The 25,138-nt window shown below is 34.5% G+C and overlaps 2 protein-coding genes across 3 annotated transcripts in view; one reads left to right on the top strand and one right to left on the bottom strand.

Annotated features, from left to right (window-relative positions):
* Positions 1-13,265, bottom strand: part of LOC128228901 (xanthine dehydrogenase/oxidase-like) — a 35,186-nt gene extending 21,921 nt beyond the window's left edge. The window contains exons 1-6 of one of the 2 annotated variants that reach the window (XM_052940446.1): positions 13,122-13,265; positions 8,006-8,063; positions 6,567-6,663; positions 5,732-5,967; positions 5,023-5,084; positions 462-527 (exon numbers count right to left, since the gene is read on the bottom strand). In XM_052940446.1, coding sequence (XP_052796406.1) covers positions 462-527; positions 5,023-5,084; positions 5,732-5,967; positions 6,567-6,663; positions 8,006-8,063; positions 13,122-13,184 — 582 coding nt within the window. In that variant the 5' untranslated portion in view covers positions 13,185-13,265. Of the gene's footprint in view, positions 1-461; positions 528-2,066; positions 2,130-5,022; positions 5,085-5,731; positions 5,968-6,566; positions 6,664-8,005; positions 8,064-13,121 lie in introns of those variants that run through there. The other variant, XM_052940447.1, reaches the window with a different exon arrangement.
* Positions 13,266-16,322: 3,057 nt separating this feature from the next.
* LOC128226613 (zinc transporter 6-like) lies at positions 16,323-24,609 on the top strand. Its single transcript, XM_052936572.1, has 13 exons — positions 16,323-16,444; positions 16,935-16,969; positions 17,160-17,246; positions 17,557-17,641; positions 18,964-19,006; positions 19,205-19,270; positions 19,693-19,773; positions 20,338-20,373; positions 21,545-21,688; positions 22,045-22,164; positions 22,344-22,446; positions 23,675-23,791; positions 24,117-24,609. The coding sequence occupies exons 1-13, from the start codon at positions 16,381-16,383 to the stop codon at positions 24,534-24,536; spliced, it is 1,401 nt and encodes a 466-aa protein (XP_052792532.1). The 5' UTR covers positions 16,323-16,380; the 3' UTR covers positions 24,537-24,609.
* The last annotated feature ends 529 nt before the right edge of the window (positions 24,610-25,138 follow it).

The following is a 25,138-nucleotide window of genomic DNA, read 5'->3' as shown; positions in this document are numbered from 1 at the left end:
TGTATATATATTTGTCCACATTTGGCCTTCTGGATATTCTGTAAATAAATCTTGAATCTTGAATTGAAGGTCGATAGTTTTCTACTATAATCAGTCTCATTATTTCTTCAACATAAAATATATTTTCTATATATTTAGTAGCATCTTTTGCTTCCAGATCAATCCCTTTAGCTAGCTTTGTCTAAGTACTTCCTGTGTTTAATGTTAAACAAAACATAGATAAAAGGAGAAAAACTATTTTCTTTTGTTCCAATCCTGGATATATCAATATGTTGACATGTTGTGAACATTAGCTCAATAAAATATGTCTAAACCAAGAATAAGATTCTGTAAATATATATAAAAATATGCTGTTCTTAGTACTATCTGTTCTTACATTAATTATTGTTCAAGTTTCTGTAGAAACTGAAACTGAAACTGTTGTTTCTGTAAAGAGAACACAATACAAGAAATGTACAGACCCCTTCCTCCTGTTTCTGATTGTTGTTCTTGTTTCTACAGCAGTTTTCTCCCATCTGGCAATACTCCTGGAAATAAACAAGGGAGATAACCACACTTCATATGCCCGGTATGGATCGTCGTTTATTATCATCTCTCATTTTAAACAGAACAGAAAATTTATTTTGACTTCAGCGGAAACAGCTCATTGTCACATTACACAAATATAAAATACAAATATATAATACACGCACACAATCAATCAATACATACATAATTACATTATAATGCGTTTTTTAACAGATTTTGTATTATTTAATATAGCTCTTTTAGAAATTACTAGAACAAAAAAGAAAAAATGTCAACCATGTGACCAGTGAGAATGTTCTATAGATTATTTAAAACTGGAACTATGTAAATTCCGAAAAACAATAGAATCAGACATGAAAAAGGCCGCAATATTGGAGTAATAAAGGAGCCTAATATATAGATCATAGATAAATCATTAAAAAAAAGCAACAACAGAAAAACAACACAAAAAAAACATGTAAACAGTAAATGTTAAACCACAACAACTTGTCTTGTTTTGGATGACAATTCATGAATAGAACCGTGAGACATAATTCTTACTTATTTCAAAGGCTTTTAAACAAAATATTGCTAATTTAACAAGTAGTGATTTATTATCAGTTTGCAGTAGAGAACTAAACTTGGCCATACTAGGATGTTCTGAATAGTGTCTTGGTATATGATATCTACGAACATTAGCATACACTGGACATTTTACAACAAAATGGCCTTCTAGATCGTTAAGGTCACAAAAGGTACACTTTCTCTCATTTCTTATAGTATTATAATGTCTCCCAACTTCAATATTTAATCTATGAGACGATAGTCCTAATTTTGCAAGTACTTGTCTGTTCTTTATGTTGTTTAATTTATAAATATAGCTTGAAACTTCATATTGATATATGATATTGAGCTAAATTTTCCATACCCACTCTCAAGTCTGAAATATAAATATCTTGTAACCTCAGTCATATTTACTGATTCTGGATAAAGCCACACATCATGATATTCCGAAAATTGTAAAACATCTTGAACAGCAGGATTTGAATCTATATCCCTTAATTCTTAACCTTGTGAATAGTGTAAGGAAACATTTAATAGTCCAATTTTTTGTTCGATTTACAGCAGAAACCAACCTAGCACATTGTATAAAAACATTGTATTTGTAGACCTTTTCACTTTAAGTATCCATTCACATTTTTTTTGCAATCTTTCCAAGCACTCATATTTCCCATTTCCCCAAACCTCCAATCCATAATTAAGATTAGACAAAACAAATGAAACAGTCAAACAAACAAATTAAACATAATTTTAACTGGAATAATTGTATCTTTTATAATAGAAAGTCAGTCATTCATTGATCAAAGAGCTTTACCAGCTAAAGCTTTAGCTGCTCAAGCAAAAGAACCACCAGATGTTAAAACAAAAACCTTGGTAATTATTTCAATATCAACACAGTAATATTTCCATTAACAGTTTGTAAAAGTCTACCACCTTTATTGAAAACAACATTTTCAGTTTTCTCAACATTTACTGTGAGTGTCCAGCATTAAAATTACTTTCCATGTGATCTCATGATTCCTGGAGGCCTTCTTTTGACTCAGATATCAGAGCAGCATCGTCTACAAACAGCAATAGGTAAATACTAAATTCATCACTGGTAACTCAATGTCATTCAAAAATAGGAAAAAAAACAGATCTGGGAAGTTATCTCGCCTTGAAATAATTTGATATTTTTATCAAAGAAATCAGTCTCTAATTTCCCTAAATGTTTAACACAAAGCTTCATTTCTTCATACATAGCACGTAACAGAGCCAAACATTTACCATTGATACCTGATTTTATTAATTTATACCACATCCTGCTCCTATTAATGCAGTCATAATGCTGTTTTAAAGTCAACAAAACAACAGTATAACTTAGAATTTAACTGCCTTTGAATCAGAGAGTATAGAATAAAGATAGGATCAATGGTACCATAATTATTTTTTAACTTAAAAGCCAAATTAAGCGTCAGCAAGAACATCATACCCCTTAATCCCTTCTTTAAAGGGGCTGTACTCCATATGATGAAAAAGCGAAAAAAAATCAAATCAAATCGAAAACTGACATAAACTTGGTATCGATGTGTACAATGCATTGATACTTACTAACTGAAGTACAGTGAAAACTCACTAAACCGGACAAGGTCCGGACTGGGCAAAATTTCCGGTTTAGTGAGGATTACAGTTTAGTGAGGATTTGATGTACAGAGTAAGTTTACTCAAAATATTATCTGAGTTAACCTTTAAAGGGAAGTTGGAAATTGGAATAAAATAAAAACACATAAAGATAACATTTATTTTACATCAACGATTGTTGAAGTAACTTGAAATAATGCATAGAGTATACATGTATATTCATTTATATATCAATGTTCATTACATATACAGTTTATACAGTTTTTATTATCATCTTTTTTCCGAGTCTAAATAAAATAAAACAACTCGCGTAATTTAATGCTTGTTAAGTATGTTTAATAGTTTAATTTACGCACCACTCTAATTTGATTCACTCATAGATGTCTTTAGATAAAACAACCCTCCAAAATGATCACTTAATAATCGTTTCTAGTTCTTTATTTTCTGCAACAAACAAATTAATGTTTCAATCAATTTTCTTTTCACAAGTTTGATTAACGTTTGATTATCGCGCGGCAGTCAATCCACAGCGCAATCATCATTATCGATTATCGAGTTATCACAACATCAAAGGTGCAATATTTAACGACGCACCGGCTGTCAAAACAAAGTGACAAAGTGACACGCGATTCGCGAATTCCTAATACACAAAATCATTTTAACATGTTTGAACAAATATATGTCCAGTTTTGCGAGGTAAAATTAAGTTGGCAACTAACAAATTTTCTCGATTTTTTGTCCGGTATCCGGAATTCAGAGGTTCCGGTATTAAGGGGATTATTTTACATTGAAAATAGAAGGGGAAAATCGGGACTCTGGAAAAAGTCTGGTATCCCGAGGATTCCGGTTTTGTGGAGATCCGGTTTAGTGAGGTTCCACTGTACCACATAGTTTACAATTAATTTATTTTTCGCAGTTTTTTCATATTTTTCCATTAAGAAAGATTACTAGGTATGTCTACCTAGTAGAATTCATTCCTTATGCATGGTTGGCTGGTTGATGTTATCACGTGATATTACCAAGTTAGGTATATAGCTTAAATATTCCGACCATTTAGAGTGAGCCTTCGTAGCACAGCGGATACAACACTGGACTGCAATTTTGGCAACACCGGTTCGAACCCAGTCTCCGACTCGATTTTTTTTTACATTTTGGTATTTTTTTACAATTATGATATCAGAGAGTAAAACATTTTAATAAATAATTGTCCTGAGATTCGTTACAGAAAAAACTTTTCTTGGTGCCAATCTGGCAACCTTAGCAGAGAACTTTGGAAATGTTTCCCTATCAAGAATGGTATTGAAAAACAAATGTAAGGGCTTAATCAAAATCGGGACACTGGCGTTAAAATACTCATACAGAATATTATCAATGGAACATGCCTTGTAATTTCCAAGTTTACCAATCACTTTCAATATTTCTTCTTCGATTAAAGATCTTTCCAAACAGGTAGGTAAACTACTACCATCATTTCTATCAAAATCAGATAAAAATTTAGAGCTAAAATCTTCTTTATTGCCATGGAAAGGTTTTCAAAGGGATGAGAAAGCTTATAAGGATTCTTCACCTAAAATTAAACAATGCATTAAGAATAACAGTAACTAATGAACTGTTAACACATGGAAGTAAAGTACCTTTCATGGGTATGCATTTTTTATCAAGAAAAAACAAACTGTTATGAGGCTTGCCGAGTCCCCAACTACAAAATTGTGCTCAAATATACAGTACTTTCACCGAAATGTGTGTAAGTCATTATATACTCATATCATAAATTCAAATCACAGCAGAGATCAAATAGATTGGATGAAATGGACATTTTACCAAGTTGAAATTTTTATGAAATTAAAATGATTTCAAACAGTAATTCACTTCATTCTAATCTTTGGATTTTTTATAATTTAGTTTGCATTAAAGTACACAAACATTTTATCAATTGACTCAATGTTGCGTGTGAATTTCAAATTGGGATTAAAAAATCTGAGTTTCCTGGGCAGGTACAGGTATAATGTTAAAACAATGGAAATCCTGATCCAATCTGCAATAAACAGATATTGTATTATACCAATCAATGATTGTGCATATTTACTTAATTAAGACAAACGGTGTGACAAAAGCTTTCAATCTTAATTTCTCAGTGTTAAATATTTCTTCCGTCTGCAAAGATAAACATTTCTCTTTTGCATTATAAGCAAAGCTGCCAAAAAGCATCAAAGTACTATCTGATAGATTAAGATGTAGACACAAGAGCTACCTTAATCAAACAAAACAAATGCAGACAGTTTTATCACCCTGAGTTCATAAGTTTTTCAGATAAACAAAATAAAGCACACTTACTTTTGTAAAAGTCCTAAAGCCGTCTAATATAGGTCTGTACCCAGTACATCTGCATAGATTGCCTAAAAATAAACTCGACTTTTACAAAAGTGGCACAGCAGATCAATTTTGGTATATGAAATGCTATTTGACATTAAAAGATATGGCAAAAAAGCCATTTTGATGATGATGCAATATCATTCAGTTTAAAAGGATTTCCTCATAGAATTGCAACGAAACCAAATCCAAATAGAAACCTTTACATCAAACATGTTTCAAAAGGCTTCACCATAATGACAATGGAATGGTTGCTTGCCTTTTTGAAGTACATACATAGATCATACATGCCATAAACCATAACACCATTCCAGGCGATTTGTTCAGAAAGGCTGAAAATTCAGGGGGATTTGGATAGAATTCAGGGGGATTTTTTCACAGGTCTAAGATGGCGAAATATCAAAATAATTTTAAAAGAAGCAAGTACAATAAAATGTATTCACATATTCTTTTGCTAGGGAAACCTTTACCTTTTTGTACATACAGAAGTATTTTATAAATCATCATATTCTTATGGGACACTATTTTGTCATATGCAAATACTGTACACTGTAATGCACTTGCAGAACAAAATATATTTATCTCCCTAAATCTCCCTCCCCAGAAGGATCAAAATTCCAGGGAATGTGGCATGTATGATAGATATGGTATACAATGTAGGTTCAAGTCTAACCTTCAAATGCCTTCTCCATGGTGGCAATGGACGGTTGTGGATTGTTTCTGAGCAGAGTGTACATGGACATGATGATGCCTGGGGTACAGAAACCACACTGGGAGCCATGGGAGGCAGCCAGCCGTTCCTGGACCGGGTGAAGACCATGTTTCACGCTGCCTATACCCTCCACTGTTGTAACTGCCATCCCATGCATGGAACAAACTGGGGCCAGACATGCATTCACAGAGAAGTGGCTGGAATAAGTTAAGAACACAATTTTGACGTATAAGACTAGGACGATTAATGTCCACTGGAGTAGTTTTATGATGTAAATTATTTTCGATAATATATTTTTCAATACCTAGAAAACCTAAATCAACCATGAAAGCAAGACCTAGAATTCTAGTTACTAATGAAGGTGCCCCATTGTATCTGAGGTCATGAGAGTACCTGCCCAACATCTACTCTCACCACAGACAAGATCGGTTCCTGGCAGTTCCAGTATACCGCCAAAACGGACAGAACATATACTCAGCATACTGTCTGTGCATTCCTGTCATCTATGGCAATCACGACAGCACCTGCTCCACATCCAACCTCCATACAACCTAGTTTGGTTCCTGGCAGTCCTACTATAACCCCAAACTGGTCAGGTGTATACTCACCTGCTGTCTGTGCCTCCCTGTCACTTAACCCCAGGAAGGAACAGAAAATATACTCACCATACTGGATGTGTCTCCCTGTCATATCTCGCCATCATGACAGTGCAAGCCCAACATCCATCCTCACCACAGCCCAGTTTGGTTCAAGTAAAATCAACTATACCCCAAGAAGATGGGGGTTATATGCTCACCGTACGGTCTGTGCCTCCCTGTCATATCTGGAAACCATGACGGTACACGCCCCACATCCACCTTCACCACAGCCCAGTTTTGTTCCTGGCAGTCCCACTTACAACAGTTAAGGAAATACTGACAAACTATTAAAAATTGCATTTCTAATTTTTTTTTCAGTAGACCAATAAACCACAACTTTGATAATTTCATTAGTGTAAAAGAAAGATAATGACGCTGTCCCACAGAATACTTTGGTTCCTAGTGTTAATTGCAGTTACTGTACCTATAAGGGATTAAGATGACCTATGAATCATTTCATGTGACCTTGGCCTTTGAGTTAAGGACCCAGGTACATCTTTTCAATATGGTGAAAATTTTAAGCATTAATTGTGTACATATATGCGGTAATGTGATCAGCTTGACCTTGACCTTTTATGCTCAGAGGCTGGATGATATGTGCCGAAATGTGCTTCATATTTTATTTTGCTGTTTCAAAACCCCTACAATCAAGAAATAATTCACTAATCGCTTTCAAAAAGCACATGGTTGCATTGCCCAATGGATTAACTTAAAAACTTTACAAAATGATCTTGACATGTTGCATTAATTTCTTTGGGGACTGGTCATTTACATTTAATATTACCAGTATTTGCCAGTGTTAACTATAGTATTTGTAATAACTATTGTTCGGCCATTTCAAGTGTCGCCTTGACCAGTGTGGTATAAACCTTAATATTGCACAAAATCCCTTATCTTAGTGTAGTCACAGGACATAATTTATATTCATGGTTTATAGGTCCGTGGTGTGGTATACATTGGTGCACAAACTTTGTCAACCACAACAAAGAAACAATCCAAACATCTATGAATACGCATTGACCTACAATTGACCCATTTCAATTAATTCATACTAAGGATAGTTAAACCATGTGCTATGATTTATTTGCAGTATTACTATACATGTTATCATGTTACATGTCAACTGATAGTTTGACTGATAAAATTGAACATGCAAGGCAGTTGTATGGTCTTAATTGGTATTTAAGTATTCTATAACCAGAATGATATCAATTGTAATGCATTCCACAATATCATGTCCATGTGAGATAGTTCATGCCTATGCATATCAACTGTGGATCATTTTCAGTTATGAAACAAAAATACATGGTATACATTTATATAACTGCTTATATGACAGATAAAAATTATACTTCATAAAAAATATATATAAACATTCCACCGATTTTAGCTAAATTTATATGCATCAAATGAATTAAATACAGGTGATGCGAATATTATAAATGAAATGCAGATAATTGTACCAAGCTGGCAAAGATATCATGATTGTGTAGTGTAAGCTGCTGTATACGGCACCTTGCTGTTCAACTAGCTCTGTATGGACATTGTTGCTGTGTCTGTGGTGTATTGTCTAGCTTATACTTTATACAAAGGATACACTTCTGACGTAAATACTGTAACAGTGTTGTCTCTGGCTCAGCATGTTTCTCTAAAACCTGAAAAAATATTGTCATTTAATGTCATCCTCTATCTGTTTGCAATGAGCTAAAAGTGATGACTTAACACTAAACAAAACAAAACAGCATATCATTTCTTAAAAATAACTTTCTCCTATGTTAAGAAAAAAAACATATTGGGTCATTTTCAGTGAGTAAGTCAGGCCGCTAACATTACAAGCACAACAAATTTAAAGTTTATTTAATGTAGCCTATCAGTTACACATCTAATCATGCTAATGCTAATCAAAGGCATTTATCTAAATGGGCTGAGCAAATAAAATATCCTTTCATGTCATATTATTTTAAATACGGTAACTTAAAAAACTAATTAATAAACCATTTTCAAAAAAGCCGTAATTATTATGCTTGAATCAATGGAGCAAAATTTCTTGGCACATTTATTTTTTAAACATATATTTAATTGGTTGGCAACATACAATTGTCATGAGTTTACATGTAGTTAACCATGTCCATGTGTGTGTGTTTTATTTAACATTTCTAGTATAGAGTTTTGGACATGTATGTATATTTCGTAAACACGCAAGTGTAAAATCCTCAAACATGTTACCAAGTTGAAGGGAATGTTTAACATTTTATGCACAAAAAAGTATTAATTTTAATGCAATTGCATGATTACATGTAATTTGACTTTAATGATCAAAAACAGCATATCATTTGTGTACAGATAAAAAAAGCTTTAGTAAATGGAGTTTTCAATTAATAGCTTTGTGGCAATAAATTCCCCAGTTAACAATAGCTCTTGAAGGACAGTGCGTTGGACAATACACCACTTTTTCTTAAAAATAAATGCATTAATGATAATATGTTCCAGTCAAACACAATAAATAAACAAAGTCAATCAAGGGCAATAATTTTTATTTAGGATGATATGGAGTTATGTAACCTAATACAAAGATCAAGTCAGTATGTCACTACAGTATCTTATTACAATTTTTTTTGTGATTTAACAGTTAAAGGATTAGTTTTCAACTTCTCATGTTTGTGGTTTAAAAGTAATTTTTAAAACATGTTACCGTTTACTTCTTACCATGTAAGAATTTACTTTTCTCAGTTTTCTGAAAGGATATGTTCTTGTAAAACATATATACCCGTAATAATATTCAACTGCTTGCTGTACGTGTTACTAACTGATTATTAAAAAGAAATTGACATCTTTCTTTGTCTTTATTTTACAACTGTATACAATATTAAATGTAAGACAAAAACTAGAGTCTGTGGTCTCATGTTCTGTAATAGTAACTTGTAAACACTAAAAGATAGTTGCATTCTGAATAAATAATGTGTAATTTATACAAAGAAATGTACGAACAATATTGTACCGGAACATAGGTACTTAAAACTGGTGCATGTACTGTATCTGTATGCCTTAGACATCAGATGACCAAAGATAATAAAATAATGATTAAATAGATTGATAATCGATCATTGATCGGTTTCATAAACCAATTATCGATTGTAATTTTTCTGTCTGATTCTCAACACTAGGCCATAATTTGTATTGCTGATGATAACGAGTTTAGTAACCTTATTGAGTGATGGTTGTGAACAACTGTGTGAAGTATGAAGTCCATCAAATGAACGGTATTTGAGATCTGAGTTAATATCCCAAGTTGCCCTAAAACTTTCTTAGTTGATCAAGGGCCATAATTTGTCTTTAGGATGATATAAAAAATATGTTATGTGTGATAGACCTGAACTTAAATGATAAATATTGCTAATACTTTTTATCAAGTTCGAACTTACCCTGTACTATTAGAGTTTATGGAGAACTTGAAAGCTACCTGCCATATATCAGTAGATATGTACAGATAATTAAGTACTGGTTGAAGTCAGTGAGCAAACACATAATATATTGATATCATATTTTGAAGGGCTAGCTGTAAGAAATAAAGGATATTCTAACTGGATGAATAATGTTAGAAAACTCCTAAATGATTGATTTGTTTATGTATTTGATAGTGTACAACATATAAATAAGTTATTTGGCAGAAATATATCAAATATAATTATTATATATATATATGCCCCCTCTGTGTTTAAATTCTGACAACTATTAAACCTTGTTAATAAATGTGTGCAGTGATTTTTTTTGGTGCAATTTACTGCCTTCTAAAGCTGTTTCCACTTGCGAAAAACTGTCCATTATTCCCAAATTATGTTTTTCTCAATTTGATAAATGCAGATTTCGTTAATGAATAAAAAAGCAATTAATTTCTTGAAATAAACAAAATCTTGACAAGACGTGGTCTTTCACAGCAGAATGTATGCATAAAAAAGTTAAAACATGTACATTTGCCATTATATTAGCTGTTTTGGCCTGATTTTGTATTTTTCCCAAAGTCGACTATTTTCCCAATTTGCAAGGCACAGGCAGTAAAAATAATTCCAAAACAATCACTGGTGTGTTAAATAAGCCCTTCAATATGTTGAAAAATAATGATGTCCTTAATCATTCATTGTAATATTTCCCATACTGTGTCACCGAATTACGGAGGTTTCGTCAACTCTCCAGTTCGTCACACTTGTTCTATATAGTAAATTGCCAAGATGTTTCGTCACACCTATTAGCGGTTTCGTCAACTTAATTGTTTCGAACTATTTCACACATTTATGCGAAACCAATTAGCTTAAACAGTTAATGACCCAATTAACCGCACGTGTCAGCGTGTGTGTGGGCTTTAATGTGATAGTGCTAATGAGACATCGGCGTGTGGTTGTACTTTTATATCAGTTTGCCATCTTAGTGATGGATGTCAATAAGTCAGATTGCTTAAAAGCAATGTTCGATCTTGTTTTGTCACCAATCATGGCCTCTATAACCAACTGCGTACATTGCTCTAAAATAGTAAATGCTCGCATGCATGCGATCTGTTGCGACGTGTGTGAACGTTGGCAACATCGTAAATGCAATTCAGGGTTATCTGCGCAGCAGTACCAACAGATGGTAAAAAATGAGCTAAACCTGGCATGCCGATACGCCTGCTGTCTACAACGTTTGTCAGCAGACGATGACGCTGACGAAGTAGCCGAAGAAGGAGCAGATGACGAAGCCAACACAGTAGCCGCCGCCGACGAAGTAGCCGGCGACACCATCAGCACCAATGCCGCTGATGGTATCCTGGAAGAGCGGACGTTTGACATCTCGAACAGGAGCTTCGATCGACCCCATCATCCACTGGATGAGTCGCTACCGGACAGGCCCCTAGACAAAGAGGTTCCCACTGATTTACCGGTGACTTTCGAGGTCGTAGAGGGTGGCAGCAAGCGAGGTGGCCGGAAGCTCGTCAGTAGTGCCGGATACACATACACAGCTCGCCGTAACAAGGGTGGTCGCACTTAATGGACGTGCAGTATAAGAAGCAAGGAGATGACTTGCCCCGCAAGCGTCAAGCAATTCGGCGATATGTTCACTCCAAGCATCGTCGGTCATGTCCATCCGGCCGATCCCGGTGCCGCCAAGAAGATAAAGATATCTACGAAAGTGAAGGAAGCCGCTAGGGAGCGTGTCTTCAAGTCCGCAGCAAATATCGTCGAGCGAGTTATGAAGCAGATGACGACACCAGATGACTTCAGCCTACCAAAGCACCCAACTACTTCAGACGATCAGCAACATTGCGGGACTGGGACCAACGACTCCTTCAGACGATGTACACGACGGTGACATGATGAATCTAACTCATGCCCATTCATTTTTCATTATTGACTTTGTCATATATATGCCCATGAATTTCATAATCTGACTGTAAGTGAAAAAAAATGCATAGTCATGTATGTCACATAAATAAATATATTGAGATTGTTGTGTAAATGATGTGTCAAATATTGTGTTTATTAAAGTTGCATAAATAACTGTTAACTTTTGGCATATATATGCCCATGAATTTTATAATCTGACTGTAAGTGAAAAAAATGCATAGTCATGTATGTCACATAAATAAATATATTGAGATTGTTGTGTAAATGATGTGAGATTGTTGAGTTAAAAATATATATGCTATCCTGTTTATATTTATTAAATAGTTTTAAACACCAAGATTTCTTCATTTATAAACAATGCTATTTTAAATAAAAAATATGCAAAAACACGTTTTTGAGTAATAAACGATTTCACACACTACGCATGTCAACATACACATCAGAAGGTAAAATATTCAATAAAATGGTCTAGTCTACTAAATTATTCCTTTCTTCCTAAATTGGTGTTTGCTCACACCTAATAAATTGGACATAATAGTTGCATTAATTGCTACTTATAATAAGGTTGACGAACTGTAAAAATATGTTGACGAAACAACTACCCATTTTGTACTATAAAATAAGGTAGACGAAATGGTAAGGTGACGAAACATCCGGTACCCGTGTCACCTACTGCACCATGGATGTTTCAAAAGAAATGGGTGTATGTTAATTTATGCAATTACAAAATATATCAAACAAATACATCCAAGTAGCTATAACTATCAAAATAATTTAAGACAATTATCCTGTGAATTTCTTTAATTGTTAAATGGATGAATATATATTCTTTAAATCATTCTTTTTTTTTAAATCAGTTTCACATTTCTTGCAAGAAAAATAACAATTCCATAACTGACAAAAAGGAGCTGAAAAGTCTTTGATATAAAGGTCAAAATGTCTCCAAAAAATGGCTATTAGAATAGTTTGAGTAGGGGTTAAAAAGACTTCTAAAAAGTCCGACCAGGTAGGAGTTGAAAAGTCTTAAAAATAGGGGTTGAAAAGTCAAAGTGTTGGAAAGTCTTAGTTTTGAGATCTTGGGGTCGAAAAGTCCTGCACCCATTTTCATACTTATATAAGATAATTTGTTTTGATGATGTAATTATGTATAAGTTTCAATAAACGTATGTTCTGTAAGTAACATATAAAAGCATGTCTTTTAATCATTTAAAGCAAAAAGTAGGCCGACATGTAAGTGTCCTTCAAGTGGAACTATGGCTGCAGACGAGTACAACTTACAAGATTACAGTTCACAGTTTTAAGTATGCATGTTCAGTCAGTATTGATACATCATCATACCTTTTTGCCATTGACAAAGAAAACCAGCTCCGATGAAGTACCGTCAGGATTTTCGACCGACATAATTTAGATTTGCAAACAGCATTAGAAACTTGAGTACTGTATATAAAAACTTTCTGTTTATAATTGAAGAATTAAAGTAGGTCAGGGATTTACCTTTCTAAATATAGCATATAAATTTCACTGATTGGTACAGAGAAAGTTGAACAACCTATCAAAACTTTTAGGCCTAAATCAGAGACACACAACTGTTCATTTCTAAAATAGGCTACCTTACACCATTTCTGTACAATGTTGACCTATAGGTTTTAGAATCTTGGAAAATATGAAAGTCAAAAACAATGATGAAAAGACTAGTAACCATTTTTTGAAGGGACGTTAATGATATACTTACGGATTCTTTAATTCACTTATCTTCTATTCAAAACATGAAATGCATACTTTCTGACTTTTTTATTCTGCATGTGTACATCTTCTTTCAAATAATAAGCTGAATCATCGTCGCATACAAACTATATACAAGGTCGTGATGATGTGTGCAGCACGTAGGTTAAAGATGATAAAACTGTAAAACGAACATCAGCTGGGGAGAACGACTGGTGATATTCATCTATCCTGCGGGAAGCATGTATCGCGATGCGGTCACGTATGGTTAGTGTTGCTGGCTGGACTGCCACTTGTGATGTCAATGAGACCAATGGTGACCATTCACATCATCGCCAGCTTGTTGTATGACCGTCCTTGCTTTAGAGGGCCCAGACTGAGATTGGATCTCAGAGGGCTGATGCTGTTGGAAGTTTTGTAATCGCCCGTGATAAAAAGGTTGTCCGTGAGAGTGACACCAAGGTACTTGCATGTTGCTATGAAGATGCCTTTCTTTATGAGTCTGGTCAAGGTCATCCAGTTATGTCCTGCTGTTTGCAAATCTTCCTGTAGATGATAGGTGGAAAGTTGACAACTCTTTTGTGGGATTCTTTTATGTTAAGTAGGAGGAGCAGAGGGTCAAGTGCGGTTTTGTGTAACTTCAGACGGACGGCATTCAACAAGGCCTGCTGCCTACGGTTGGAAAGGACCATTTGGATACAAGGTCGCCCTCAAATAGCGTATAATTGTTGATTGTTAAGACAGATAGAAGTGAAAATAATACAAAAGCTAGGTGACTATTTAACATACTCCCTCTCAAGTACAGTATGAAAACACTTACACAATCAATTTTATAGATATCTAAATCAAACATGATCTGTTGTGTCGAGGTCCACACAGCGTTTAAATCAGTAAGTTACATCGCCCGACTCTGTTAATTGCATGTTCTCTTAATACTCGTACTACTAAAAATAAGTTAATAGTCGTTAATTTCAAAAGCTTCTTGTCATGTTATTTACTGTTTAATAAAGTTGTCAATAATTATTTGAGGACATCCAAAAGCACAGTATAAGGCATGCGACCGTTAAGTTCTAGATAATAATTATAGGGGTGAAATAATTCATTAAAAGTTTATTGCATGAAAACAATTATAGCTGAATCAAAATATATATGCAAAGTTTAACACAACATTAATGATGATTACATTAGGAAAGTTTAAGCACTATACCGTTTTGCAATATTAACTTATTTAGCAAGTATATGATGCTATTTTTGGACAACCTTCGTATATGTGTATGATTATGTACATGTAATATGCATACCGGTGTGCGTTCAAATTATAACATTCCGTTATAGACGTAAGTACGTTCATAGTACGTATTTTTACTTGGTTGTGAATTTGCAAATTAGCAAAGCCCAGGCTCCATGTGGATTGAGAATTTACCGTATTTAAAGACCAGTCGACCCTTTCAAGGTTGAGCATGCTTTTCCCTGAAGGGATATTTTGGCCTTGTTGGTCTCGCACGTTACGTTTGGATATTATCTGTATATAAAGCAGGCTTAGATTGACTGTTTGAAACATATATAGCTGCTGCGTTTTTTAAGTTGTATTTGCGTTTCTTTTGTTTTTTCCCGTCTGGACTTAGTTCAACCACTGCCGCTAGTTATTTGCAAGATATTTTCGATGGTTCCAAGTTTCTTTGAAATTAATTCGCGCGAAAAAAAAAACCACGAAAATTGTTTAGAAGGATGATAAGCGACGACTCTAGCGATTATTGGCTACTGGTTGTCGTGACAAGTATTTGGATGCTCGATGCACTTCCAGCACCAAAGATAATACCGTTTAATTGAAGTGTGCGTATATTTTGACAATTTTAAAGGTACATATTTTCTACCGTTGGAAATGTCCATACAATTTGAAAAAAACAACACTTCAGTTGGACGGATATACGGTTACAAAAGGTTCGGTATCCGTAGACGTTCCGGGAGAGTATGTTCAATTTTCAATGATAAATTAAAGCTAGTTTTGTACCAAGAATAGGATGCAAGAACCAAATGCTGAATGTTTAATTACCTGACTTTTCGTCATTGTCGAACAATTTTGCCAGCATGCTATGTGAAGGAAACTGTGCGATGTCTTCGTTACTTTCAAACTGCTTTGAAAGTAGATCTTCAATTTAAGCTGGAATTACGTACTTGGATTCTGGCAACATAAACCGAATGAACAGAATAGTGGTACAGTGTATAACAATGAACAAAATATGAAAACACCTAACTCAGTCTTGTCAAATGCACGCACCACAAGAAAACACACGCCCCGATTTGACGGTAGCGCCGCCGGTGCTGGAGATGTGTGCGTCGAACACGTATTTGCCGACATTGGCACGAGAGGTCAATTATCAGCCTACCTAATGCAAACTTGTTTTCTTCTTTTTGTTCGTAAATATAATAATATGATAACAATTTAAACTTTCAAATAAACTCCATGTCATAAGCTATACTCAAATTCCATCCCTAGCCTTACATGCGTCACTTTCAGTAGAATTGTAATGGGTAAATAAAATGTTGATGACAAAAATATTGAACGCATTTGATCCAACTTTCTGCAATCACTCTATCTAAGGGTCACACTTTTTACATGATTATAATTTCTACGATAGGGATACACATGACCCTGTCGGTAATCTGGAATGTACATGTGAATCAAGTGACATCGAGAGAAAAGACATGCCTTGGGAGCCTAACAGTTTCCCTCAAGAACCAGGTAGTTCGTCGTTTACGTTCAGACTTTGTTCAATTTTAACAAAATGGTGGTACGTAACCTGTACTGTACTTACATAAAATCATTGTCTGCTCCCCTTTCTGTTGACTTGTCAATTTGTCTTATTTTTTAGAAATGTCAGCTTATGGCAGCATCCCTGACCTAATCAGTAGCAGCGTAACATCAGACACCGGCAAAGGTATTTATAATTTCTATTTATAACTCACTTGATGTCTGAATTTGCGTAATTATACGTTACATCCAGAAGAATGATTTTCGGATTAACACGGCATTTCGGACGAAATGTATTGTCTGATACAGATAAGTAAAATGAACCACATATCTTTAAAAGTATTGCCAGCCCTATTCAATAACTCATTGTAAAATGCATTTTAGCTGCATCCACTAGGTCTTAATGAAATTGACATTGTAACTTTAACATAGGGGTGACATAATTATGTATTGACTATTAGTATTATCATACATCTGCAGTTTATTTACCATATAATTGATTTTTGTATGGAAACTTTCTAACTTTTGAAGACACCTTATCATTGAACAGTTCATGGAAAACTGTGTATAAGTGTTGTTGTTATATATAAGAGACACACATACTTGTACAGTTGAAATTATTAATTTTTGTTTTTGACATTTATCATCTATAATTACACATGTAATATAAATTTCAGCTTCTGCATATGAAACAAGTCATGCTCCACCACAAGTAAGATATATAAGTATATGTTATAATAAACTTCAAAACAGAGTTGTATCATTTAAAATCAATATACCAATGCAAAATCATCTCAAATCCTATCAATGGAGCATTAGTAGTAGATTTCTATTTATAAAGCTATTGTGGTAAAATAATGTTTAAAGTTTATTCAACTGTTGTATGTTGTTTGCTATTTCAGACCACCATATACCCTTTTACAAATGGCAGAAAATCTACCATACAAGCATTCATAGCAGAATTCCAGTCACTTTTACGATTAAAAGAAGTTAGTCTTTTTGTTTACCTCTCTGCTTTGTTTATATTGTTGGCATTTAGCACAAACTGTTGTTGCATAATGACATGGTTTCAAGAAAGTTGGATGTTATTTTCAAGATGTATACCAATTGTAGAAAATCTATCGTTTATTTCAATTCAAATTTATTATTCTTTTTCAAAGACATTGACATGTAGAGGTAATGTGCCTCTTATGGTTGAAATACTGTATTTTCTCTATTATTTTTTTTAGGAAAAATGGTTATGAATGTTTTGTTCTGATTCAATTGCAATTTAGTTTACAACCACACTGTTTGTTACAGGCAAAGAAGATTGTGGTGTTTCTGGCCCTGAATGTGTTTGGTACTGGTGTTCTCTTTGTGTGGTGCCATGACACAAACAGCATGGGTAGGTTTTTAACTTGTCTGAGAAAAGGAAAGTTTAGGTATTGAGATACCCTTGGTGTTGTACAGAACATATTAGAAAATGTTATTGTGTTGATACTCATATATTATAAGCAGATTATCAGTTTTGCAAGTGTCTATTTTTGATAATGTTACTGTTGATAAAAATTAATGCCATTAGAATGGTTATATTGTATTTTAAAGGCATTGCATCATTACCTTTTGTTCTTCAGTGTTTTTTAAAATGTTTGATACAAAAATATCAGCTATAATGTTATATGGTGCTGAAATTTGGGGAATGACTTCAAAGAATGCTACAGAAAATGTCCAATTATATGCATGTAAAGGGTATTTAAATATATCTTTTAAAGCTTGTAATGGTGCTGTTTTAGGTGATCTAGGTCATTTACCTTTACATATATATGCTTCGAAACATTGTCTTTAATATTGGTTATTTTTTTTTAAACTTCCTGATAATAGATATGTAAAGTTGTGTTACAATATGATAAAATTGTATGATAGTCTAGGTCATAAAATTGGGCTAGTGTATTGCGTATGAATCTGTTTAGGAATGGTTTTGGATATATTTGGGAGTCACAGCATGTAGTAAATGAAAGTGCTTTTCTTACAGAATATGTAACAAGATTGAAAGATCAACATCTACAATTTTATGGAGTCAAACTTGTTCTGAGAATATGAAACTTAATAAATTTTACATATATATATATATATATAAAATCATGTTTAAAAGCAGAATTATATGTGAACTTTGTTACAGTTTATAAATTTCGTAAATGTTTAGCAAATTTTAGATGTTCATCGCATCGCCTTGCTATCGAAACAGGCAGGCAAACCGGAATTGATAGGGACCATAGATTTTGTTTATATTGTAAAAGTGTTGTTGGTGATGAATATCATTTTGTTAACAAATGTCCAGTGTATAGAGATATAAGAGAAGTGTATATACCATTTAAATATTACGTGTACCCTAGTCTTCATAAGTTTTTCTATTAATAGCTACAAAAAATGAAGAAGTTTTGCAAAATTAAGCTATGCATTTGTATTATGCAGACAAAATTAAAGACAATTTATCAATAGTTGATTAACATGTATGATGCCATATTAACAACTAATATTTGTGAATTCTATGCTAAGTCAACTCCACGTTGTTTATATGTATTTATGTATGCATAACTGTATATGGGCCAGAGGCCTTCGTACAATGAATATTTGAACTTGTATTATGAACTTGACCTCAACAGACGTTTAAAACTGTTTAAAAATGTGTCTAATAGTCCAAAATTCATGTATTATTTAATTTTTCAGCTTTAACAGCCTACACATATTTAACCATCTTTGACATATTTAGGTAAGTTGTCAAGACTAGTAGTTCATTTTTAAGTACAGAATGACTTATTTAAAAATGAATTGATTTATAGGAAATACTCCAATCAATTTCAAACAATGACAGGTTTTATATCATGTCCTTTGAATTTGTATCTAGTCTCAAAACTTAAATATATACCAAACTTACAAGAACAAGTAATTTACTCTTATTCTGTTACAGCTTACTGACATGCCTGTTGAGTGTATGGGTGAGGCTTCAACGGCCAACGCCTGCATACTCATTTGGGTAAGTAGAGATACATTTTTTTTTTAAACATTTTTAAGAAATAGTTTTTGTTACAAAGATTTAAGAAATTAAAAAGAATATATTTCTTTACTGCCATTACCTAATGAATAATTGGACTCAAAAATGTAACTGACCGCCGAGTCATAAAATATTGTCATATAGCAAATTTCAATTATAACAGTCCACTCTTTTTTTCTAGTGAGTGCGAATGGTCTAATGGTTTGATTGTTTGTGTCTCACCCGAGAGGTCATGGGTTTGAGTCTCACCCGAGAGGTCATGGGTTTGAGTCTCACTAGGGGTACCACCTTGTAGCAGCTCAAAAAGGGTACTTTAACTGGATTAACACAGGAAAGTGAGTTCTTTTTTGCCTATAGGTCAGTATAAACTAAACTGTTCAACGTGATGCTGTGTTGTACTTCAGGTATGAGAGATTTGAGGTGCTGGCCACATTTGCCACAACCATGCTGTGCCAGCTAGGAGCTCTCTTTGTAGTCAAAGAAAGGTAACAGAATACAAAATACAAGATAAATGTACAAAGATATCTATTTAATGTAAAGATGATAAGCTCACTGAGCCATTTTCTGTCAAATATTTATAAATCATAAGTCAATGTTTTTCATGCCAAATACTCAATAAAGATGTTTTAGATAACATGGGGGATATGCTTTGCATGAAGGAAACTACACCAGCTTCATTTTTTGTCGCCTGCGAAATATGTCCAACACACAGAGAACACTTGTTGACATCACACTTATGTTTCCGATCAATTACTTTTTAATGACTTTTTCTTCAAACTTAGTATGTACATTAATCAAGGTCTGTACATGATCCGGGGGATTATGGGGTAAGAAGGTTGAAGGTCATGGTGACCTTCACGAGACAAATGATAGATGCTTCTGACAGACAACACATCTGATTCATGGAATTGTAGAAATGTCAATTTATTTGTCTGTAGACTAAAAGAAATATTTTGTCTTTATCTACACACATGAATTCTGAGGAAATATCTCTGGTATGTATTTACATTGTTTCTCATTTACTAATCTAGTTGTTTTTTTATTTCCAGCATTGAAAGAATCATACAACAGCCAGAGATCCACACGTAAGATATAGTTTCAATCAAGTGCATTGAACAGATATTTTTATCAACAAATATTTCTGCATTTCAATGATTATAAATAGAAGTCTAGACAAAATGCTTTTTAGCTTGACTTTTTGAAGAATAAGGGTGTTTAACTACTCACCCTGGCCTTGGTGTCCTGTTTAAGTTTTAGGGCAAGTTGGCATTTTCACTTATAACTCTAACACCCTTGATTCAATTCACTTTATACTTCACACAGTTGTTCAGGACTGTCACATTGCAGTGTGTCTTGTTTAATTTTTACTTGACCTTAATTTATTGCGTTTGATAGGCACATTGTCATATTGTATACAATTCTAAGACAAATCGGCATATATATGAGCACGCTGTCCTGTGACAGCTCTTGTTACCTTTATATCTGCTTATCTTCACGTTTATTGACTTATGAAATGATTGTTGTGTTTGTGCCAAAACTCATATGTGTCTCATGACTTTGCTGTTCACTAATTTTGTATTCGACCTTCATAGTAACTCAAAAGCATGTATTTATATGTATTAATCATAAGACTTGAGAAACAGTTTGGCCTAAGGATCACATTATGTTTATACCCCCCAAAACAAAGTTTGGGGGGGGTATACTGGAATCGGGTTGTCCGTCTGTCTGTCTGTCCGTCTGTCCGTCTGTCCGTCCGTTTTTTTTTGTCCGGGATTCATCTTTGTCGTTATTGAACAAATCTTTTTCAAACTTTCAGATATTAATGGCCATGATGTAAACTTGCGCCTCTGTGAAATTGGTACGGGTCACATGACCCTGACCAGAGTTATCTACCCTTGATGTGTTAAAGTAGGCAAAATAAGCCCTGTCCGGGATTCATCTTTGTTATTATTCAACAAATCTTTATCAAACTTTCAGAAATTAATGGCCATGTTGTAAACTTTCGCCTCTGTGAATTTGGTACAGGTCACATGACCCTGACTGGAGTTATCTCCCCTTGATGTGTTAAAGTAGGCAAAATTAGCTTTGTCCGGCCTAACTCCAGGGCAAACAACCTAGACATGGAGGGGTGGGGGGTATTCGTTAGCCTATGGCTTACAGTTCTAGTTAAGGTCTGACAATGCATACATAAGTATGTTATTGTCTGTTTGGTCTCCAGTATTAATAGATAATACATCTCATACATGGTTATTTCAGAGGCCGCCTGCTGGTTGGAGTGGTGTTTGGATTTATGTTGCACATGTTCCTGGTCTACAGCAGTGACAATAAGGCCCTTAATCACGTGATGGCAGCCTCTAGCTCTAGCTGGCTCCAAGAACACACCACAGACATCAGTGAAAGGTTACTGCGTCACTTGCAACTTATGTGTTAATGTTAATACCCCTTCAAATCTTCTTCTTGTACCTCTTATCAAAACCCTCACGAAAGTGATCTGTATGCTGAGGCAGTAAAATATAGGGTTGAATATAGTCAGATCATGTCAGTTATGTGAATATCTTGCAGAAAACTGGACTCAACAATTCATGCAGAATGTTTAATAACACATATATTCTTAATAGTGTCATACTTTGTGAAACACTTTTGAATACCTAACAGCACTCTCATCAGCAAGAATGGTGAATACATTTCTTGTTTAATTAGAGTGTAGTGGCTGCAGGAAATTATATTGACTAATATTATTATGTGTTTGTTTACAGTATATGCCATGTGATCCCCGGTCTAAGTAAGCTTCTCCTGCCCCGGATCAATCCTCTGACTCTGATCGCGTTTGCTGGAGGCTTTATGCTCACAATCACTCACATACTCATAGATACAAGGTACTCTTTTATCCTTGATTTACCTGTAAAACCGTCTTGTTTGGCGCTCTCAAAAAGCTTTATAATAAGTATTATGAAAAGAAGATGTCACATATAATCTGATTGATGTGTCAGGACCCAGGCAATTTGGATATCAGTAAAACTTGAACTAAGTGCCACAGAACAATGTGTATTTCCAGGGCGTACTACACATCCGACACCTGTGCTGCCATGATGATTGCCTTTATGAACATTGGAACTATGCTGCCTATGGCTGTGTACACTGGAAAAATACTCCTACAGGTAAATGGTACAGCTACGGATAAATTAATGATTGATTATTGAGGATAAACTGATTGGTTATGATTGAGGTTACCTGATAATCGATTGTGTAATCAGGGAATTGATTATCGCTATGAGAACAACAGTTTAAATTAGTTTGTATTCAGCTAAAAACCTCCAGCTTATCATTGAAAAGTATTTCCCATTAACAAAAGTGCAGGTCCGGATCTTGATTCAAAGTCAGGTATATGATAACCATAAAAAAACATTAGCTCAATGAGGTATTCTAGAGTGCCCGGGTACATCTATAAAGTTAAAGGCAGAATCTGTGCTATAAATATCCGAAATATATTTTTATTAAATCTCAGTTGACACCCAAGACCATGCTCCTTGTTATGTACCCTTGTGAACATTAAAATACATTTTGTTATTCTTCTATACCACCTTAATTAACTTTTGATGATCATTACTTGATCAAAAATTAGCAAATTTTTGGCTTGACTGATTATTTTCAATGAACAATGATGATCTAAGACTGACATTAAGGATATCAAAAGTGAGCCTACATTGGGTTAAAAGTGTTGTTAAGTATATGAGATTATGTTCATGTATGACTGTTAAAGCTTCCTCAAGCCATAAAAAACCTCATCTAAATCAAAAAAAGAGTCAAACCATACCTGATTATTGTCTGTCATTGCCTGTAGAGTGTACTTTTTACTTTTAAGATGTTGTTTGTTCTCTATCTGTAGTTAAAAACTTGTAGATGTAAACTCACATGCAAGACAATTTACCTGTCACAAAGACTTTAAAACCTAATATTTACATCTGTTTCTTGATTTTCTGAACGATAAAAATTGAGTTCATTTTGCATGAACCGGTCAACCTTTCGTGACCTTTGTAGGCGGAGTTTGGAAAGAAAGCATCTCTCTGATTGGGCGCTGGTGAATCACCCTGCGTAGTGATCTTACTACGATCTACTTTATTGCTAAATATAGCAGGGCACATGTTCTGTTGAATGCCGGCTTGTTTACATGCTTTTTACGATGTTTTATGAAGAATTTAAATGAAAGACATTATTTTCTAGAAATATCATTTGAAAAATGCTAGCCTGATTCATGGATATGCAAAATTGCAGCCAAGTGTTCATACTGCATGAACGCACAAAAAATAAGAATCAGTCCTTAAATGAATTAATAATTTTGTTTTTATAAATTGTTGTATATTAACGGGAAGACTGTGCATGTTTTAGACGACGCCAGCACACATGCTTGGCCAGCTGGACAAGGTTCTACGTGAGGCCTCGACACTCGATGGTGTGCTTGAGTTTCGTGAGGAACACTTCTGGACACTCTCATTTGGATCGCTGGTAAGTGGTTACAAAAAATAAACACATTTTTATATCCAGTTTTATAAAGTGCATTGTTAGGTCCATGCTGGCCCTGTGTCTGAATATTTTGCATGAATCTCAAGATCTCATGACCTTGTTGTCGGTAAAAAGTTCTGATTTGTGATTAAGTGCATTTAACAAATGGACTACTCATTATGAGTTTGGGAGTCTCTTTTCATATTAATGCTTTTAATGTAAATAATTTTGCAAATTAAGCATTTTGAATTTTATACCATTTCTTTTGGTGCATACTTTGCAACCCTAATTAATGGGTTTCATTTGACTTTAATCATCAATGTTTCAGGCTGGTTCAGTGCAGGTCCGTGTGCGTCGTGATGCCAATGAGCAGCTGGTCCTTGCACATGTTTACAACCGCCTCTCCAACCTTGTGTCCACGCTCACCATACAAATATTCAAGGATGATTGGACCCGGGCCTCCACATACATCATGGGATCCAACCCTTCATTCCCTTCATATTCCTACTCTGGCCCCAACCTTGTTCCAGCCCGGGGGCCCTCCCCTACCCAGGAGTTTGGGGGTTACACCTCCCCCGGGGGAATCCCCAGCAAGCCCCCTACTTCCATTCTTCAAGGTCAACAGATAAGGGAACATGGTGCCACACAAGGTCAAGGACATTTCTCAGATCAAGGTCATGGTCACAGTCATGGACATTCACATGCTCATGAACACAGTCATGGAGGATTAAGATCTCAGTGGCATTAAACATAGTCTGGTAATAATGTAAATGTGTATATATGTGTATTTATTTTTGAACAAATAAAAGTTGTGACATTTTTATCTTGTCTGGTTTTTTTGGAAAGAAATGTTGTGATAGTCCTGCTGTCGTTGTCTTCATTGTTTGTGTGAACACTTTAACCTTGGCCCTAACTCAATAAACATTTAAAATATTCTGGTAACACTATGCACATGTATAGCAAGACTGGATTTAAACGTGAGTGATGGACCTGGGTGTGAGTCCAAGAGTAATAGCATTCGTCCATGTTGATCTGTTGAAAAAAGTCATTATTGAAGTCATTTAGTTACTTTACATTTAGAAACATGAAAGACAACTGCATCCATATTTTCCATCTCATCATAAGGGAGACAATCAAGCTGAAAAAAAGGCATAGTTTGAGGAATGTTTGTCATGACAATCCCCTGCTGTGAATCTCCTGTATATTTGACTGGTGTCACAGAAGGGGCCATTTCCCAATAAAATGAATTTAAGATGTATAGATTGAATGTCATTAAAAATGAATGTTTCAGCTGTTATATACCCAATAATCATGTTTTCTACTTATTCAACACATTTACATACATTTTTA

Source organism: Mya arenaria, chromosome 3 (genome assembly GCF_026914265.1).
Source record: "Mya arenaria isolate MELC-2E11 chromosome 3, ASM2691426v1".
In the NCBI taxonomy this organism is placed as follows: domain Eukaryota; kingdom Metazoa; phylum Mollusca; class Bivalvia; order Myida; family Myidae; genus Mya; species Mya arenaria.
Note: the sequence above shows the minus strand (reverse complement) of the source record. Positions and strands in the feature narration are given on the sequence as shown.

Excerpts from the sequence above, each read along its gene's own strand:
- LOC128226613 (XM_052936572.1), top strand. The coding sequence starts at position 16,381 with ATGTCAGCTTATGGCAGCATCCCTGACCTAATCAGTAGCAGCGTAACA. Across the intron at positions 20,374-21,544 it reads CAACAGCCAGAGATCCACAC|AGGCCGCCTGCTGGTTGGAG; the intron begins GTAAGATATAGT and ends TGGTTATTTCAG. Across the intron at positions 23,792-24,116 it reads CACTCTCATTTGGATCGCTG|GCTGGTTCAGTGCAGGTCCG; the intron begins GTAAGTGGTTAC and ends TCAATGTTTCAG.